General features: G+C 35.5%; 1 protein-coding gene across 7 annotated transcripts in view; it reads right to left on the reverse strand.

Moving 5' to 3' along the window:
* RFX3 (regulatory factor X3) overlaps window positions 1-21806 on the reverse strand; it is a gene marked incomplete at its 3' end in the record, with an annotated part of 272770 nt that overhangs the window by 81445 nt on the left and 169519 nt on the right. For all 7 annotated transcript variants that reach the window (XM_084899509.1, XM_084899510.1, XM_084899508.1 and 4 more), the window contains one exon: window positions 8609-8867. In XM_084899509.1, the coding sequence (XP_084755635.1) occupies window positions 8609-8867 (259 nt within the window). The remainder of the gene's footprint in view (window positions 1-8608; window positions 8868-21806) is intronic.

A 21806-nucleotide genomic window follows, 5' to 3' on the forward strand; every position in this document is an offset into this window, starting at 1 on the left:
CAGGAACCTGCTGGGTTTGGATTAAGTGATGGGATTTAAGGCGGCGCTTACATTTCCAAATGTAAGATTTACTTCTATTTTATTAACTTGATTTTTATCATTGACACTATTACGTATATCCCCATTCCCCCCAGTCCCTGCTCCCTTCTTCCTCTGGCCATCATCATATAGGTTTATTGGTTAATTCCTTCACCTTCTTCCATCTAGTCTCTCCTCTTCCCAATGACAGCTGTCAGTAGTCTGTTCCATGCCTCTGTTTCTATTTTATTAGTAAATTTATTTTATTCAATTAATTCCACATATAAGTGAGATCACATGCTCTTCGTCTTTGGCTGGCTTATTTTACTTAGCACAATACTCTCCAGGTCCATCCATGCTGTCTGCCTTTTGCAGATTATCCTGAATACCAAGATCATTTTCACTGTGCTTAAATCTATATAATCACTAAACAGAAGTTTTAACAAAGTGTGATCCTGGGTCAGCATTAGGAGAATAATCTGGGTTTTGTAAGAAATGCAAATCTTGGGCTCTTCCCCACACAGAAAACAAAAAACAAAACAAAACAAAACAAAACAGCTCCTCAATTGGGGTCCAGGGATGTGTTTAACCAATTCTCCAAAGAATGCATACTCAAATATGAGGACCACGGCACTAAAACATGATAAAACTGTTTTTCTTTGCCGAGGTCAGACTGCAATTACTACTCCAAGGAAAGTAAGCTGGGAGGTAAATACTCCTACAATGGTTCAGGCTATTGTATTATTTAGATTTTTGCTTTTCTTTCATCCTCTTACTACTCAATCCTACCCAACTTTCAGGCAATTTTCCAATTTGTTTTTAGCAACAAAATAAGAATATAAGCACAATTTTGGTGAATCTAAAATTAATCAATTTGCAACTTATAAAAATTGTGATTTAAAAAATAATGTGGTGAGGGAGAGGATGAAATTAACCACTTAAAGGAAGTTTGGGGCTACTTGTGAATTTCCAATTTTGCCTTGAAGGTACCTTTTGCTGCTGAAACTAGCTCCGTTGCCCATACTATAAACCTTTATAATCTTAGAAGCACAAGGCCTGGTCAGGTGATTGCTCAGTAAATGTTTGAGAGAGTGAATAACTAAAGAAAATAATCCAGACTTTAAGTACATGAATACAAATACAAAACATTCACTTTTCAAAATATTGAATGAGAATGTTTCTAAAAATCTTTACCAAGTGTAATGCCAGTTTTCATTCTTTAAACTTTCAAGAGTCTAATATATACTATATTCCTATATGCATTTGGCCAATTCGTGGCCTTTTAGTTTATTATTGGTCTATACTCAACTATTACTATGCCTAGATAATTCTGTTTTAATTATTATAACCTTACATTATTTTCTTCTTACAGAATTTTCTACACTATTCTTGTATGTTTACTTGTATCAACAGCCTTTCCTCTGAAAGAAAATAACGTATTGGTATTTTGATTGAGATCATACAGAAATATATTAAGTTAATTTAGGGAAATTCAAGTTGTTCAATACTAAAACTTCCCTTTTAAATATAAAAGCTTCTTTTTGTTTCCCTGAGGATTTTTTTAAGTTTTTATTTAGCACCTGAATTTTACACATATATTATTAGTTTATTGCCTGGTATATTTTGAATATTTTTAAATGAGATCTTTGCTTCTATTACATTTTCTAACTACTGTTGTTTATATATGGAGAAGCTATTGATTTCTTTGTATATTATCTTATTCTCAGTCACCTTATTAACTTTTCTTTTTGCTATAGCTTTTCGTTTGATTCTCCATGACTTTTATCAGGTGGACAACGTATCATCTGTAAATTCTAACCTACCTACCTCCTCTCTATTTTTGTATTATATTTCTTCTCTTGTCTAAATGTATCTTTCCTATAATTTTGAAAACAGTTTCTTTCTTATAAGGTAGATGCAAAAGTTACTAAAATTTATAGTAAGTTAATTTAAAATAAATGTGTAAAATTATTTCTAACAGTCTGACGTTAGATTACAGAACTCGTAGCCCATGGAATTTATAGATACCTAGGGCTATAATCAAACACAATAGCTAGATTTTAAAAGAAACCAGATTAATTCTATGACCAATAAATACAACTCCATTAATGCACGCTGAGAAAGTGGTAATTGTGCTTTTGGGGTATGAACTGATAAACATGGGGATATGCAGATACCTCTCATTTGAGAACTGATCATTGGACCCAGGCATTATGTTGAATTTTCACTCATTAAATTAAATGACATGGGCCAGTGGAAGAGGCAATATTAAAATTTTATGGGTCTAATATTGACTCACGTATTTCACAGACCCCAGTGTATTTTAATTTGCCACCATTACATTTCATATTTTATCTGGATTACCTGGTTTCCATGAGTGAAACATTAGTTATTCTTTGCCTTTAAAATTTATAGTAATTTCAAACAAGCAAATTAACTCGAAATTTGATTTATAAATGTAAGGATCAAGCAAAAGTTATAACAGAAGTCACCTAGAACATAACTTACTTTCATATTTACAAGTAGAATTCATAAACATCATTAGCCTTTCTTAATCTAGATTTCACATGAAATAGAATCTAGTAATTTGTAGCATGTGTTCTGAAATATTTTTCAGTGTGAAATAGATAAAAATTAAAATTACTCATTATATTTTGCTTTAGAGATCAGGGGAATCCATCAGCTATGCTCAGGAGAGGCAGAGGCCCCTGTCATTCTGTTTGTCTTAACCTTCTAGTTTATCACGATTTCCAGGAGTGGAATGTCTTACAGCTTTAACCGTAAAATTACTGCCTCTAGATCTTATCAGCTTCAAGGCCAGAGCAGTGTGAACTGACTGACAGCTAAATGGAATATAGATGAAGTGATTGAGACTACAAGTCACTCAAAGTCCCATTTTATTAAGTGCTTTAAAAATGAGGTCCCAGAACCTTCAGTCAATTTAGTTTTTAGTGCAGGAAGCAGAAGTGTCCTGGTATTCTGTCTGAGGAGTTTCATTTGAGGGCTCACATTGGCTGAAGGAAAATGGGGCACAGAAAAACACAAAAATAGAACTGATTTATCCATATTTTATGCACTCTTCTAAAACTAAATTAAAAACTATTTCTAAGCATATCGTTACATATGATAATTAGACAGAAGTTTTTATCTCATGTGACTATGTTGCTTTTCTATCTCCATATAGCTATAATCAATAATCCAACACTATTTTCGCTTTTTTCCCTTTGGTAAGATAGACGGGCAGCTCAGCTCCTTCTAACAGTCTTTCCCATAAATATAAGGAAGTCCTTCAAGTACTGTTATGAAAAAAAAAAAAAAAGGTCTGAGATATTCTGCTAAGTAAAGAGAGAGAGGGAGGGAGGGAGGGAGGGAGGGAGAGAGAGAAAGAGAGAGAGAGAAATGTAGTATTTTTAATCATCATTTGGATGTAAAAAATGGTAATGAGAGAGGGAGAGAAAGGCATTCTACTTGTATACTCATAGAATATCCCTAGAACGACACTAAAAAGAACTTGGTAACAGTGGCCGCCTTTAAGGAAAAGGGCAGAAGACGAGGGTTGAGGAGAAGATTACATTATGCATTTTTTATAGTTTTTGAATTGTGCAACTTAAGAATGTATAATTCATAGAAATAAATTAATTAAAATACTAAAACAAAACAAGTGGCCACAGGGACCTGCGAAGGAATAAGAAGGCAAAGCCATTTTCTGAGGCGCTATATATATATATATTTATCTTCTTAGAAAAAAAAAATTTCTATACTAAGTCCATAAACACATAAAGCCAAGGATAAAGAAATAAAAGCATCTATAATTTTTAAATGAATTCTTAACTTTCTATAAATTGTAAAAGATAGGCCAAACTTTTACTTATATAGTAACAGATGGTCAGTCAAATTCCTCTCCCCCCCGCAAGTAATTAAAAGAAATGACAATATTTTATATTAATCAAAAGAGGGAGAGATATGAACAATTTTAGTTTCAACATATTTCCTTGTGCCCCTTGGTGAAATCTAATTTTAGCAAAAGCCACTTAACACATATAATTACTAAATGAATATACAGGAAGATGTAAAACTTAGCTTTCATATCACAGTCTCAACAGTGATTAATGTAATCTTATTTAACTAACAAGAAGAAAAATCTCTCCGTAAATAAGCATCTAATTATAAGAATACAAATGTTATTTTGTGGAGTAGTGAGTAAATGTAGTTTCTTAAAGCAAATTGTTAATTACTGCATAGTGTGGTGTAAGATAAACTGTTTTAATAGCACAAAATATCACTTACTATAATCACAAAGTTTTTATATTCAAATGCATATTGTTTTCAGGTTTCAAAATTCTAAAATTCTGTAAGTGATATGTTTATACAGAAAAATAATGAAGAAAAATAAATTAGAATTTCCTATGAGTGAAAACACACAAGAAACTAGGTGATGTAGTTAGAAGAAAGATCAAAGTATAATAAGTTCAGAATTATGACTACAGGCACACACAACTCTTTTACCTTAATGTCCATGTGTTACTAAAATATTAACAATAATTAGATCCCTAGAATTAATTTAATGAAACTAAAACATTTATTCTAGTAGTAACTCAGCAGAACTCATATCCAGAGATGTTCCAACAAAAAAGTTACATAATGTTATTGAAAATTCTTATTTAATACTATCAGTAGAAAGGCCTTTTAAATGTGTGTATATATATTTATATGTGTAAAACATATATATATATATACATATATACATATATGTAATTTGTACACACATAGTAATTTAAAAATTGGTACTTTGTACCATAACATATTCATCAAATAAAATTTAATCTGTTACCATCATAATCTTTTGAAAAATTCTGACATTTCTAGGAATCTTTAACATGGACAATTTTTATAATGCACAAGCAAAAATAAAATTCTAAAACATTTTTATATAAAATATATATTTTCATTTAGTTATAAAACTAAAGTAAATCACATACTCAAATAAAAATTGTCCACAAATGATTCAGAGATCCTTCTAGTATGAGAAAGATGGTTTTATACTGAATATTAGAAGAGACAAGAAAATATTTGAATGCTAATTATTTTTCTTAGCAGTGGCTTCAATTTCAAATCATTATCTTTTTTCATTGCCATATCTTGAGAAACTGGTTTGTACACTGGAGTCAAGTTTTCTTTGTGGGAGGAAATTATTCCTAATACATTTAAATCAAAGTAATTTATATAGACAGAAGTCAAATGTAAGAGAGAGTCTAAGTAATTATTCAGAAAACCAGAGTAGAAAACTGAGTAAAGGTGATAGGTTTGTGTTATTTTCAAGTGCCCAAATTTAACTAGTTTTGCATCAACTAAGTTAATTAACTATACACTTCACTTATTAGAGGTTCTTAAGAAACAGCCCAATTCCAGTCAGGAATTTTGTCTACAGTATAGGCTTCTTCTACACAGTTAGTTGCATCAGGCATGCTGATAGATTGACTATTAAACATCTAGAAGAACTGAATTGATATGGCACAATCTGGCTCAACATTTGGAAAGAAATGGCTTGAGTGTTGACCAACAAGTTGTTAAAGATTGTGCTCACAGACACAGACAACTGTATGGTGATTACCAGAGGGAAAGATGGGGAGGGGGAGGCAGAAGAGGGTCAAGGGGAGGTAAATGGTAACTGAAGGAGGTTTGACTGAGTAGTGAACATTCAATGCAATATACAGATTATATAGTATAGATTTCTACACCTGCAACCTACATTATTTCACCTTAATAAATGCAATACAATTGAATGTCACCACAATAAATAAAAAATTTTAAAGGATAAAAAAGATTGTGCACATATAATTTCTTTGAATGGTTCTATAGTGAATGAAACAGATACATAAAAATAAATAAATTTCCTTTGATGACATGGCACTTATCAAAAAATCTCTGAGTTTTAAACAAACTAAACAACCAAAAACCTACAAATTCTAACATTTGGCAAAAGGAGGATGGTAGGAAATCTTAAATAGTTTTCATGGCACCCCAACTTTGTTAACTTCACTACAGTAACAAATGTGAAAATGCAAACAGAACCGCCAGGTCTCTGTGAAAGAAGCAGATGAAGATCTCTAGCATGCCTGAGAGGGGAACTAAAATGGGAAATAAATTTGGTAAGAAATGTAAGTAACACTAGCAGATACATATTTAGATAATATAAATCTATCACATGGCACTATTATATGTGCTCTGAGGGCAGCTATGGTTGTTCTAGGCAAAAGTTATCTTTTTATTTAACTTTTACATTCCTTTTGCTAAAAGGGAAATTTTCTTATAAAAATGAAAAACACAAAACCATCTTTAACAAAATGTTAAATATGAATGCACTTTAAAATGTGTAAATTAATATGTAAATTGATACTATGAAGTGGTGGGATACTTTCAGTAGTTTCCCACTCTTTCCAATTGTTATAATTCAGTTATTATTTTTAAAATTAGTTTAATTTACCAACTAATATAATAGAAATCATGCATCAAATTTATGTAATGGATAACTGAAGGAGAAATGCCATTTTTTCATACTGTATATAAAAAAAAAGTCAAATAATAAAATTGACTCTATTAATGTTTGCACCTGTATTCACATGATCTGGAATAATCAATTCAGTTAACTCAGTAACAGCACTAATAAATCTAGCTAACATATTTCCAGTTGATACGGATGTTTAACACGAAGCCAGAAATCAGTGTGAAGGTAAACAGAAACGCCTGGAGAAAATAAAGTAGGGGAAGGATGAGTCTGGAGGCATGGTATGCTATCATGAGAGGGTGGATGAAACAAAAATGGGAAAAATACTCTTTCTCTTCATTTTTCAGTTTTCCTAAGGCCTTGATAGTGGCATGTACTTTCCTTCCCACTACAAATGGCTTTCTGGGTGACCCTTCTCAGGAGCATTATAAAGTACTGGAATCTATTTTTATTTTATGGGAAAGATACAGTTATCTTTACATATAGAACATTTTACAATTCCTTTGTAAGCATTATGATTCTAGAGCTGGGAGGAAATTAGGAAATTACTTATTCTAACTAACCACTTGTTTTATTGATAGGTGAACTGAGGTGCAAAAAGGGTATCACTTAGTTTATAATCTACATAAATATATTGGGACTAAAAGGTTTAGACATGCCATACCCATTGTTAGCTCCTATTATTATGAAACCAAGAGACAAATATGCATAAGAAATTATCCAAAAACACAAAGAAAAGGTTACAAAAAGGAACTCTCCACTGAGAATAGCTACTGTTGTGATGTCAGTAAGAAAGTGAGCTAGAAGTAAAGAACTTCAAAGAATGGATTAGGGAAAAGGCACTAAATGATGAACGTGTAAACACGGAATGGTTACAAACAGAAAAGTATGTATAAAGTACTTACCAAGTATATGTTACATCTTGAAAATCCATAAAATGAAAAATGTAAAATTTCTCATATTATTATTTTCTAGCAAATTTATTTATACCTCAATTTCATTATAAAAACAAAGTATATGGGAAGCTATAAAAGGGGTGCTTGTGATTATTTCAAATCCCTGGACACCTTTTACATAGGACATCTAGAAAATCAATCCCACTGCTACTTTAGCTAGGCAGTTCTAAATGACTACAGACTTTATAAGCTTAGTTGAGGTGAAAATAGAAAGCTCAGGCAACAGAGTTGATGATTTCCAATTCTACAAGCTTTCCATGAGCATTTCTGTGACATCACTTCACTACATTAAAATATATTGTGTCAAAATAATTATTTTTTTAAATTCTAAAAACTTGAAAACTAAAATATGTGAGTTCCTAAGATGCTATTGGCTCATAGCAATGATCAGAACCAACACAAATATTTTTCATTGGAATTACCTAGATCATTGCTCCCCTAAATATCTAGATCATTGTCTCATTGGTAGAATAAAAAATGGCACATGGGTAAACATTTTTAATTTACTTTTAAAGAATGGGTTTTAATATATCTTAGAAAAAATACATATCGTTTTCTCTTTTAAAACTGAATCAAGTAAAAAATACATTAAGTAAACAGTATAGGTGGCATGAGAATATGGCCAGATGTAAATGTCTAAGGTGTGGAAAATGTTGACCTTCATAAAGTAACTTCTCTGGCAATGAGCTAGCATAAATATTACTGGTGAAAGATGTGAAATTTCCAAATTAAATATTTTATTCTGTATATTACTTCTTGGGTTTTTATCTCATAAAAGAGCCAGTGTAGATCAATATAATATAAAAAGCCTGCTCTTTGGGCAGAAATTTAAAGGGTTTTACTGAATATCATTGAAGAAAATCTATTAAAGTTAGTATTAATGAGTGAGAATCCTCTCTCTTTTCTCCTACTATTAATGAAAACTTCCAAATTCATATAATTGTGGAGTGCATATCAGTAACATTCTGCATAATAGCACAGATATTACATTCTGGATAATACCACAATACTAACAACCTAACACTTTCTTGTCCCAGCCCAGTCTGTTCGTTTTTTCTCCCTAGATTGGCATATGTTAATAGTGGCTACCAAGAGGCTAAATTAGACAAATAAAAACTCAAATACTTACAGTCGCCGGGGAGGCCCGAGTGGTATGCGTCACGGAGTGACCAGAATTCTCCATTGAATTGCCGATCAGATAGGTTCCCCCGGAGCTGCTGATGAGCTGTCCTCCCGTGACGCCCATCTGAATCCCACCAGTGCCCACCATACTGTGGGATGAGACCACGGTAGTCACCTGTGCAGAACTCCCTTGAGTATCAAAGTAATTCCCTCCAGTGTTTTGGCTGTACATCTGTGTTTCTGTGTAAGGATAAGTTGTTGTTCGGCTTTAGAAGAAGAAGAAAAAAGAAATTTACTAGCTTATTTATATCATCTTATTTAACCTTTTCTAGTGTGTGTGTATGTATATGTATATATATATATATATATATATATATATATATGTATGTTTAAAATATATCCTTTGGAACATGACAAGTTTTGTATTTTGTATGAAACTTGATTTCCAGAAGTAATATGTGCTTACTTTCCAACTTAAAGGCACATGCTTTTATTAAGCACCTCAACGTGTTCTCTGACTGTAGAAATCTTGCTCTCTGCTTGTGTCTACCTCCAGCACATAAATATAATAGGATCAGGTCTCTTCTCCCCCAAAAGTTTTGCTGAGTGACTTCTTCAATTTCTTATAAAACTTCCTGGAAATCCCAGTTTTAGAAAAGCTGGGATCTGGCATGAGTTGGGGCTGGTAAGTCAACTCCCTATACTACTTCACATTCCTGGGTGACTTGCAATAAATAACCCTCCATGACTAAGGAAACTTGCATGGATATCTTTCTTGCCACCATAAAGATCTTCACTCATCTTGTAACCTAAGTCCCTATCTACGTCTCTCTCTTTCTCTATACTCAAGATTCTCCTTTACAAAGACTAGGCTAGCACTTCACAGTCACTTTTTACTTCCCAACAACTGCAGTACGGCTTCTGCTTTGGCCTTTTGTTGAAACTGCTTTTAATAAGGTCACTTGCGACCAAATCTAAATACCAAGGTATAAGGGTTCTGTCAGTCCTTATCTTTGTTGACCAAGTCTGCTATATAGCATTGTTGACTACTCCATGTTGCCCTTTCCCTGCTCTTTTTGTTCTGATTAAGCTTATTTCATTGATTTATCTTTCATTTCCAATTGGTTATGACATTTAACATGACTTTGGTTTCATTTTTATTTTAAGAAAAGTATATGCTCACAAGAAGTTGTAAAAATAGTACAGAGAAGTATAAAGTACTTTTACTAAAAATTCAAATATAAAGTTAAAATTCCGTTTGTCATTCTCTTCAACCCACACCCACTAGCCACTTCTGATGATTTAATGTGTATATTTTCAGACATTTTTTATGTATACACTGGGTCTCTCTTCACCTCTCTTGTTCCTTAGTTTCTATGACACTTATTTTCCACTACTTACTTTCTCTACCACTAACTACCTTTCAAGAACATGTCAATACTTAACAAGTTTCTGGTACACTGTGGGCACACTAATCAACAGATAAAAATATAATCTGACAAAATAGTCAGTTTCATGAATTTATAAAACATAAAGCCTTTTTTTTAAAACATGAGAAATTATGCTAAACTATTCAAACATTTGTTTATAGCATTTAAAACAGGTCATTTGAACTCATTACAAATTACACTTGTAATATAAATTATAAGCCTTAGTAAAATAATAAGTGTTCTGAAAGTATTACACACTGAGTAAGTTAACACATTCTAGCAAGAGCCAGTGTAGCAGAAACAGGTAAGATTTTTGTTTTGCTTTTTATTTATTAAGGTATTACATATGTGTCCTCACCCCCCTTTCTCCTCCACCCCCCACTTGTCCCCTTACCTCCCTGGTGTCTGTGTCCATTGGTTATGCTTATATGCATGCATACAAGTCCCAACAACCCCATAGAAAACATTTTTTTAAATAGAGAAAAAAGCCATTTAAAACACATGTATAGTTCCTCTCTCATCATTGCTCCAGCTCCTACTGGGAGTCTCATCTATATATTCCATTACATACTGATAAAACAATCATGCTGATTTCAAATTTAGGTAAAAAGACAAATGAGGTCACTTTACATTATGCCCATTGGATACGACAGTGACCCTATCTTATTCTACTTAAAATAACACAATCTAGTATAGCCAAGTAAGGTATACAAATAGATACAGGACACTAAATACTTTGACAGATGGAAGATATGGTGCTGGCTTTCATTTTCAGAGTTGCAGCAAAATGCACAAGCATGCTCCCTAGTAATAAGTTGATTTCATATATAAAACATAGTGATCATAAATGATAGCTAAGATACTGACCATTTAGTATGCAATAGGCACTATTCTATGTGCTTCAGGTACTTACTCATTTAATCTTCATTTCAACTCTATGAGATAGGTGCTATAGCAATTCCTTTTGCACAGACAAGCTGATAGGTTGAGTAGCTTTATCCAAAGCTAATAATTGGTAAACAATTATGTGGAATATGCACTGAACCCATACCATACTCTCAAACATTTGTCACATAAAAAGAACTTGTTGTGTGTGTAAATTATATTTGTGAATAACTATTGTGGAGTAGCCTTAAAGGTGAAATAGAGGCCCTATGAATTTTCTGTTGCTATTTTGGATTTCCTTACATCTTCATTCACTGTTTACTGGCCCCACACTACTCTCTTCTCTTATCCAGATTGGGACCTGCAGATGCACCTGCCATGATAACAAGATAGAAAAAGTGGAACTATTTCAGAGGATACACCATCACATACTTGGAATTGATAAATCTATGATCATGGGAGTTACTACTCTAGCACAAGAGAAACATTTCAAGGAGTTTATAACACTCAATCTTTGGGGCATGACTCCTTTTACAATTAGTTCTCAGTGAAGTCATATTACTAATGCAAACAAATGAAGCATAGGTATATAAAACTAGGTCTGTAGTCCTCAAGTCAGGATAAAAATATGGCAGCAAAATGAAATGCAACCTGCTTTTATTTTCATACTTCTCTCTCGTTAGAGATGATTCAAAAGATAGAAAATGAGCAAAGAACAAGACAAGGATAAAAGTCACTAAAAAGTATGTCTAAATCATAAATTGTCCTCATTTTGAGTCATGACCAATGTGACTGGGAAGGCTTAGCTATTGCACAAACCCCGGGATAAAGACTGGCAATTTCTATGGGAGAGGAAAAAGGACAACTTCATTAGAAAACGGATTTGTCTCTGACAAACAATGCATACTTGCAATGAGAATAGAGGAATTGGAAATACTGGACTGGGTAATGGAGGCAGACCATTATGTCCTTTGCCATTGTTCTTTAAATGTAAGAAGATAAACATGTGTGTATTTGTTGGAGTACTGTTGGGAGCCAGAGTTAGTACAAGTAACTCCTCCATGGTCTAAATGCTCTAAGCTCCTGAATAAATACTGAAGAACTATGTAAAAAAGAAGCACTAACAGCAAAAATAGCAGTTCTTTCAGAAGCACTAGAAATAATGACTAATTCTGATTCCTCAGATTAGTTTATCTGAATACATGTTTATAATTAGTTTATAATGAATACATGTGAGTTACTGCTTGCACATTATTTTCCCCAGACGTTTTCAAAGTACAAGTGGGGCAAAAGTAGGTTTACACTTGTTCATCTGGAAAATAATACAATAAATAATAATACAAGAATAAACACTGTGTTTCACGTATTAACAACTGTAAACCTACTTTGCCCACCCTATAAATATATTTGAGATAAGAACTCAATATTTGACATATCTGACTGAAAGCAGCTATTTCTAGTCTGTGCATTCCTGCAACAGCTAAATTCCCAAGCAATTCTGTTTACATTGAAAGATGTGCCTCTCTTCCTTTTGTTTGTTATTTATTGATTGCCACAGGCTGTTATGAAAATAATGTCATATTATTTCTATGGCAGGAAAGAAATCTTTTCATTGTTCTGCACATGTATGCAATAATGACTGTACACACATAGATATGTGCACACTTGCTGAGAGAAGTTTCTTCACAGCTGACTGTATTGTAAGGTCCAATGTAAATGTCAGGACTCTGATCCATTGAGTTCAGTAAATTACTACTGTCCCATCATGCCTCAGTAAGCATGATTCTGAATATTCCATGCTGGCTTATTCATTGGGACTAGTATGTCTATTTACCTCAGTTATAACCAATTTTTCTGTTTTATTTAACTCTATGTATCTTATCCACAATTCCAGATATGTAAAATATCTCTAAATTATGTTTTGTATTTTATAGGTCTTGAATATCTTCTCCTATCAATAAGCTAAGTCAATGATAAAATCAAACAGTAGAATGAAAATGTCAAATGAAGGAAATAAAATCTCTTATAAATTTTATACTATAAAATGTATTATGAAGACAGAATGTAGTAATGTTGGTCACTATGATATCTTACATTGGTACCATGTTTTATGATTCCAGAATACTTTGTATCCATTCTTTTTATAAATATTTACTGATCTTTTATCTGGTACCTAGATTAAAAGGAACAACAACAAAAAAATAACCTCTTTTATCATAAGGGCTACATAAGAAGAAAGTGGTGAATAGGAAGGAACAAAAATAAGATAATTAGAAATTTCCTCAAGTCTATGAAAGAGAAAAATAGAACATTAAAATATAATAGGAGGAGCATATTAGATACATCAGTCAAGAATGTTACCACTAAAGAAGAGATATTAAGTTGAAATTAAATGACGAAAAACAGTCAGCCCTATGGAAAATAGAAGAAAAAAAATCAGAAAGAGAGTACAGCATGTACAAAAGCCACAACACAGGCAAGACCTGTATGTAGGAAGAAATTAGAAGTCTATTATGGCTGACTAAAACAAATGAGAAGCATATAAGAAAGCGATGAGGTTTTAAAAGTAAAATAATTATAAAGCAATGAGGTTTTAAATATTCGAGTATTACAAAAATTTTTAAACTCTGAGTCATGATCTACAATTTAAATTTTTCATAACAGCATTTAAAAAAGAAAGATATTAGATAGGGTCAGAACATATATCAATACCTAGTAAGGATAGGAATTATTTTGAGAAACTTTGTTTTTATCATTTATATATATGGTTTGTGTGTGTGCATACTTGTATGTGCATGTGTGTATTTACCTGAGTATAACATGAACATCTAACTTTCTCAATGTGGATGGTAGTTTAAAAAGCTTGAAGCACATTGTATAGACTATGGCAAGAGGTTTGGATTTTGTTTTAAGCTGCGATAGAAGTAAGGAGGAAGGGTAAGAGAGATAAGGTAAGGTTCGAGTCAGAGAAACAACCCTAACAAAAGCCTTAGGCCAGAGAGATCATGGGAAATCAGGGGAAAGGAAGTGGCAAACAGGGTGCAATCCTGCAGATGGGTCACGTGAGATGACTCTGGACCATGTTCGTTATATTAAATGATAGGAGGTAATCTTATTGGCAAGTGTTTCCATGTAGGGATAGCATATAGACTAGACTAAGGAAATAAGTGATGGCAGACAGAATAATTTTAAAAATATATTTGAGAGGGCATGAGGGAATTAGGAGAACTGAAGAACTAGGGAGAATTGTTTCTAGAGATGGGGGATATATTTTTCACTTAATTTCCACTAAGTGAATCACACAGGTTAGGAATTGCTAGCCCCCTTTTAGAGCTATAAAGAGAAGCTAGTGGTAGCAATGATGGACAGTGTCTGGAATGGGTGCAGGGGTGTGGAGTACTTACTGGACTATTGTGGTGTGGCTTTGTCTATGGTCTGGCTGCTAATGTTGCCTGTATCTGTCTTTTTTCAGCCTAATTCTCCAGACTTACTGGAAATTCCCTAAATCAAAAATATCTTTCAATAATTTTTTTGTTTTTCTTATAAGGCCAGAGTTGGTTTCTGCTGCTTGAAACCAAGAACTCTGCCTTAAACAGTTTCCCATTGTGAAGTTTTTATGTGAGTCACTTGCTCCCAGCCCTACATAGCAGTAGCGACATTATTCAACACACTGCGTTCATGTGATATGGAAGTTCTGGCTGGTCAGCATGAACTACTTATTTGAGTTTCTAAATAGACCTTCTCTTGAGTGCTCCAAGTCAGACTAAAGGCAGAAGATACACCAAAGAGGGATGTGCCATTTTGTGAGAACAGTAATTCAGAAAGGAATTCAAGTAATCTGACAAACTTTTATTATTACCTCAGAATAAAAAAATAATCATAAATATAAAGTAATAAATACTATTCTACAAGACTAAAAATACTTGCCTCGGTCTAAATTCAGGAGACATAATTATTTCTGCTAATTTCAATGGCTATTAACAATAAATATATATAGTGAAATATTATTCAGCCATTCACACCAACATGGATGCAACTTGAGGACATTGGGCTAAGTGAAATAAGTCAGACAGAGAAACAAGTACTGTAGAATTTCATCTTTTGTATATGAAAAAATCAAACTTATAGAAACAGAGAGTAGAATGGTAGTTTCCAGGGGTTGGGGGTCTAGGACTCATGGGGATGAGACAAAAGGGACAGACTTTCAATTATAAGATGAATACTTGTAGGGATATAATGTACAGCATAGTAATGATTGTTAATACTACTATACCATGTACTTGGGGGTTGGGGAGTGGGTGCATAGCCCAAAAGAGTTTTGTACCGAAAAGATTTAAAAAAAAAAAAAAAGAAAAGAAAAGAAAAGTGATGTTAATACTGTGGTTCGCAGCATCTCAATTCGGTTCCATTCATTTTCCCCTATGTATTTTAAACTACTGAGTAGCCTGTTCCTGTCTCACCTGCCACTAAATGCTCTTCTTTATTTAACTCATTCTACAGATGTCAATTGAGGACTTATGTACAACTGTTCCAGGTATTAGAGAGAGAATGGAGAGCAAACAAATAAGGTACCTGCCTACCTGAATCTTACATTCTAGTGGGAAAAGACAAGTATTAGCTAAGTTAAAAATAGGTAGCCATAAGAATAACAGACAAAATGTGGTTTCTGTTAGAGAATGGTAGGGAAACATACACAAAGTCTAAACCACAGAAAAATTATTTGGTCAATAATATGACTAAGGAGGATTCACACAGGTAGGAAATGGAAGAATATAGCCAGAAAAACACACCACAAAACCCAACACAAAAAGAGACAGTGATTCAAGTATAGAGCAGCTGGGTAGTTGACTGTTAGGTATTTAAACATTTAATCTATAAGAATGTCTATTATATTTAACAAGTGAAGTCACCAATGACGCTTACAAGAGCAATTTCACTGTAATGTGAAGAAAGCCAGCTTGGGAGAGGCTGAAGAATATGCGATCAACCCTGAGAGGCTTTACTATTAAGAGGGATACAGAAACCAGGCCTTCATTAATAAGATGGACATATTCTCCAGTGGGACTTAAACAAATGGAGGCAGCTAGAGCACGTGTGTATGTTGTTGAGACCGAACACAATACTCACAATACTAACCCAGGCAAAGAGACTCTATGTCCAGTGCCCAAAGTCAGGCACACCACTGAACTAAAAGCAGCCTGGGCCTCAGAGCATTCCCTGGGAAGCAACTCTGTTAGTCTGACGGTTTCTGATGGCCAGACTAGGATTTGTTGGTAATGTCCTCTAGAACCTTCTGTCATTATAAAGCTCAGCCTTCAGGAGTCAGAATTTATACAGCTGAAGGACTATACTCACATCCTAAAAGATTCCGTCTCTCTGAGACACAATATTATGATTCCCAACTTTTTCAAATGTAAGTCTTCTCACTTTAGCTTTCAAATCTTTGTTCAAACAGAATATTTTTAATACTCACCTGAGTATGTTTGTTTATTTTAGAGAGAAGGGAGCATGGGGGAAAGGGGAGGGAAAGAGAGAAATATCGATGTGAAAGAGAACATCAGTTGGTTGCCTTCTATGTGTGCTCCGACATGGAATTGAAAACACATCCTAGATATGCACTCTGACTGAAACCGAACTCACAACCTCATTTAATTTACTAATAGAAAATAATAAAAAGGTAATACAGGCAGGGCAGTCAAAGAATAATATTTTCTCTTAAAAGCTATTTACAATAATATATATCTGACATTGAAAAATTGTTACATATGATGGAGTTTTCCACATATTTTATGAATATAAAAAGAACATTTTATATTCACAAAATATATTTAGTTATAAAAGTATAAGATGGAATTTTAAAAACCACGAATATAGATTCATGTGAAAACAAAAAGCTTAGTCTTAAAAAGTCATATTCAATTATCTATAATAAGGTATACAATTTACTATCTACAACTTACTAGTACAACAGATAAAATTCACTATTTTTTTTCTAACTAATCATCCCTCTCCCCTAACAACCTAAATAATTCAAGACCAAAAGACTACCACCTGCAGCTCACTGAAAAGAACCATGCACTCAGAGTCATAAAATAGGAACTCTATACACTAACTAGCCAGGCAAATTAGTTTACCTCTCCTGACCTCAGTTTACTCAACTGTAAAGTTGAAGAACTGAAATAAATGATCTCCCTGACCTTACAAACTGTGACATTTCTAAGAAGCCATATTTGAAAGTGTTCCATTTTGAGAGAAATGGGAATTGCTGTGGGATTCATGAAAGAGGTTCTTTCTAATTAATTATAGACGGACCTTGGTACTTTTTGCACAAAAGGGGCTGTTCTCTTCCCAGGAGATTCCTAAGTAACCAGGCATATACTTCCTAAAATCCACATGACAAATCAGATTCTACACCAATTTTAATGTGTACATTAGAAGAAGCAAAAAGGAAGAAAACATTCCTTCCATATCAATTTCAGAGATCCCGTATAACCATTTCTTCCTAGCAGACGGCATTTTAATAAAAAGAAAGTAAAATGTAAGATGGCTATGGAGTAGCTGGAGGCTGCCTGCACTTGCTCCCAGCCACGAACCAGATTTACAGCTAAACTACAGAGCAATAGATTTGAAAAACCAACTGAAGTGTAGCTGATATGAAATGTTATATCCAAGGAGCACTGAAGAAGCCACATAGAGACTGGTAAGAGGAACAGACACACAAAAAGGGAATGCCCACTGCAAGGCACAGTAAGCTGAGAGGCAGGAGGGATATTCTCTCTCAACTGCAAAGCTCCCGCCCTGGAGCTGCCACCCCCCCCCCCACACTTTGTATGTGTATATAATACATGTACATTATATTTTCCATATGTGTGTGCATCCATGTGTATATATAGGTGTCACACACAGAGACACATATATACACCCCACCCCACACTGTGAATAGAGGGTTTCAATCCCACTCAGGGTTCCCAAACCCAGAACAACAGAAGAGCCAGGAAGAAGAGCCAGTGTACCATGGAACAGAGGGAGTCAGGAGGGTTCTGTCCACCTGGAAGTCTCGGACCACACCTTCCCATTGAAGGAGTGCTCCCATTGTTAGCAGGAGGCTTGGTGGAGGGGAGCATAGGAGAAACCTGGGGGATTATCTGTAATACTATTAATAATATAAAATAATAAATTTAAGAAAAGCAAAATTTAACCCACAAATCTTAAAACTATTGCACTGAAATACAAAAAACAAACAAAAAACAACTTGAAGAGTATCTTTTTTAAGGTTCCTTATTAAACATTTTAAAAGTGCATAGAAAAAAACCTGGGTGATTTTTTTTTTTTAAATGTGCTAACTACATGATTTTCAACTAACGACTATTTTAAAAACGAGTCCAGTATGCATACTTATGGATTTTGAATAAATCTATTCAATGTCAATATATTAATATTGTAACACTACTCAAAGTATATCATGTGATGTTATTATATATAGAGGCCCAGTGCATGAAATTTGTGCATGAGGGAAGTGGGGGTGTCCCTCTGCCCATCTTGCACCCACTCTAATCTGAGATCTCTCAAGGAATGTTCGACTGCCAGTTTAGGCCTCATCAGGCTAAACTGCCAATCGGACATCCTCCTCACAATCCAGGACTGCTGGCTCCCAGCCGCGTGACTGCCTGCCTGATTGCCCCTAACTTCTCCCCTACCAGCCCGATTGCCCCTAACTGCCCTCAACTGCTGGCATGGTCACCCGTAACTGCCCTCCCCTGCTGGCCTGGTCCCTCCCAACTGGCCTCCTCTGTCAGCCCAGTCACCTCCAACTGCCCTCCCCTCCTGACCCGGTCCTCCCACACCTGCCCTCCCTTGCTGGCCTGGTCCCCCAACTACCCTACCCTTGTTGGCCCGGTCCCCCCAACTTCCCTCCCCTGCTGGCCTGGTTCTCCCCAACTGCCCTCCCCTGAATGTCTTCCCCCCCCCCAAAATACCCTTCCCTGCTGGCCTAGCTCCCCCCCCCCGAACTGGCCTCCCCTGTGGGCCTGGTCACCCTCAACTGCCCTCCCCTGTAGGCCTAGTCTTCCCAACTGCCCTCCACTGCAGACCTTGTCCCCCCCAAATAACTTCCTCTGCAGACCTGGTGTCCCCCCCAAATACCTGCCCCTGCAAGCCTGGTCGCCCCCAACTGCCTTCCCCTGCAGGCCTGGTCCCCCCAACTGCCCTCTCCTGCAGGCCTGGTCCCCCCAACTGCCCTCCCCTGCAGGCCTGGTCCCCCAAACTGCCCTCCCCTGCAGGCCTGGTCCCCCCAACTGCCCTCCCTTGCAAGTGTGGTCCCCACAACTGCCCTCCCCTGTAGGCCTGGTCCCTCCAACTGCCCTCCCTTGCATGTGTGGTCCCCCCCAACTGCCCTCCGCTGACAGCCCAGGCCCCCTAACTGTCCTCCCATGCAGGTTTGGTGCCCCCCAACTGCTCTCCCCTGCAGGCCTGGTCCCCCAACTGCCCTTCACTGCCAGCCTGGTCCCCCCAACTGTCCTCTGCTGCTGGCCCGGTCCCCCTCAACTGCCCTCCTGTGCTGGCCCAGTTCCCCCAACTGCCCTCCCTTGCAAGCCTGGTTCACCCCACTGCCCTCCCCTGCAGGCCTGGTCCCCTCCAACTGCCCCCTCCCTTGCAGGCCTGGTCCTCCACAACTGCCCTTCCCTGCTGGCCTGATTGCCCACAACTGCCCACCCCTGCCGGCCATCTTGTGGCACACATCTTGTGTCCACATGAGGCCATCTTGTGTGTTGGAGTGATGATCAATTTGCATATTACTCTTTTATTAGATAGGACTATTCAAATAAAAGAGTTCTGTGGCGCAGATTTTAAAATACTGCAATTCTTTCCCATAGGACTACTCAGAGCCTTTACAAGACTAATAATAGGAATTATAGGAATTTAGAGACCTCAAAAGAAGGGCCTTCATGTGGTATTTCCCTGCTTTTGTAACCATAAATGGACTAACATTTTATGAAATACAGTTTGATAAATTCTGTACTGGGATTGATGATAAATCTATAATCTAAATAGGAAAACATGAGATGGGTTTCTATGTGTCAAGTCTTATTATAACAAATACCCATGCAATGAACACTAGAGCATTTTAAAACATTGATATGTTTAAAACAGAGATAAGCTTCAAAGAGTGTTTGATATAAGGAAATAATCAAAATTAAAAAAGTAAAATATTTCTTAAGTTGGTCCTGATATACTATGATTTATTTCTACTTTAGCATGATGGAGGAGTGAGTTCAGGAAGTATGAGTCAAAAAGGAGTGGGGAAAAGATGAAAATCATTTACAAAATTGATTTCTTAGCTACATCAATAAATTTCAACTGAATCGGATTCTCTACATGTTATGAAATGTTTCTCAGCAGGTTTAATTATAGTATTCTAAATGATTAGAGATTATAAATTACAGACAATGTAGAAATGGACAAGACAGAAAATATAGACAGCCTTTGAGAAAAATCTTCTTGAGAAAACAATTGTAAGAAAATATACAGATGTAGCCTGGGTTACTACAAGGCAATGATAAAATAAACGGGAGTGAAAGGAATTAAGTTACTTTCCCCTTGAGTAAAGAGTTATTCTACTCCAACTCCCTGCACGTCTCAATTGTTCAGTTTAAACATATGCTCACTCACTAACTCACCCAGTGAAGTCTGTCATGCTGGCAAGTAAATGTCCATATTCACAGTGAAAACCAGGTAGACACTTTAGTATCATTAAATTATAATGACTGCACATTTTCCTAAGTGATGACACATCTCTGTGAGGGCAATCATCACCTCAAGTGAGACCCGTGCATTATGGCTACTCGGCATGAGGATGCTGGTGACAGGAGCGTGGGTGGACCAGCACTGACTGAGCATGCACAGGCTGTAGGCCATGGACTGAGGGCTCGAAAGTTCATGATAAAGATTGGCATCCCCATCTTCAGGAAGTATCATCAGCAAAAAGCATTTATCATCACACAGAAGGAAGAATTTGTGCCCCAAATCAGGGACCAGACACTAACTGGCTATTAATTCAGTGTGGTGGGAGAACATGGAATAATCTTTCCTAACACACATGGAAGTATACCAAATAAAAAGAGGGAATATAAAGAACCTAAAATGAATATTAGAAACAAGAATTGTGCATAGTAAAATGCCAGCACTACAAAATGAAAAAAGAAACTGGAATGGCTTTTGCTGAAAAAAACTTTTACTATATTTGAGAAAAACATTCATAGTCCTCGAGCTACTAAAATTTTTACTATAACTCATGGCAACACAATATTTCTTTAGTAAATATGAAAATGATGCTGCAGAATCTTAATAAAAAATTATGCTTTCTAAAGACGCATCCTCCTTTCTCTTGACCAAGGGTGCACATTTATGGCATGAATGGCTACAGTTGAGATACAATCTGAGCCTGTACAGGCCAGATCAAAGCGAACTGGACTCCATGGAAAATGAACTCATAATCTAGACCTCATCAGTCATGATGTAACCAACTGAGCTAATGAGCCATATAAAATACATGTTGGCATGAGATATTTACTTTGAATCATTTCTGTGCTTAAATAGGCCATATAATTTTAGTCAACTTTAGAGGTGCTGTTTTCCCAAGGTTTTGTGAATAAATTGACTCACTGATCACACATTTACCTATTATATAGAAGGTCAGTGGTAGGGTAGTTTAAAAATACACAAGGCAATATGCAGAATTTAGAGTCTACATAGGAGAGAAAAATGTCTTAGGAAATAACTACAGTACATAATTTAACAGCAACAACTAGTGTTTATTGAGTGTTCACTATTTCTCAGATATTACACAAAGCACTTTTGATAAGCTAACTATATCCATCTCATAGAGGAAAA

Source organism: Pipistrellus hanaki, assembly GCF_964339955.1.
Source record: "Pipistrellus hanaki genome assembly, chromosome: 11".
In the NCBI taxonomy this organism is placed as follows: Eukaryota; Metazoa; Chordata; class Mammalia; order Chiroptera; family Vespertilionidae; genus Pipistrellus; species Pipistrellus hanaki.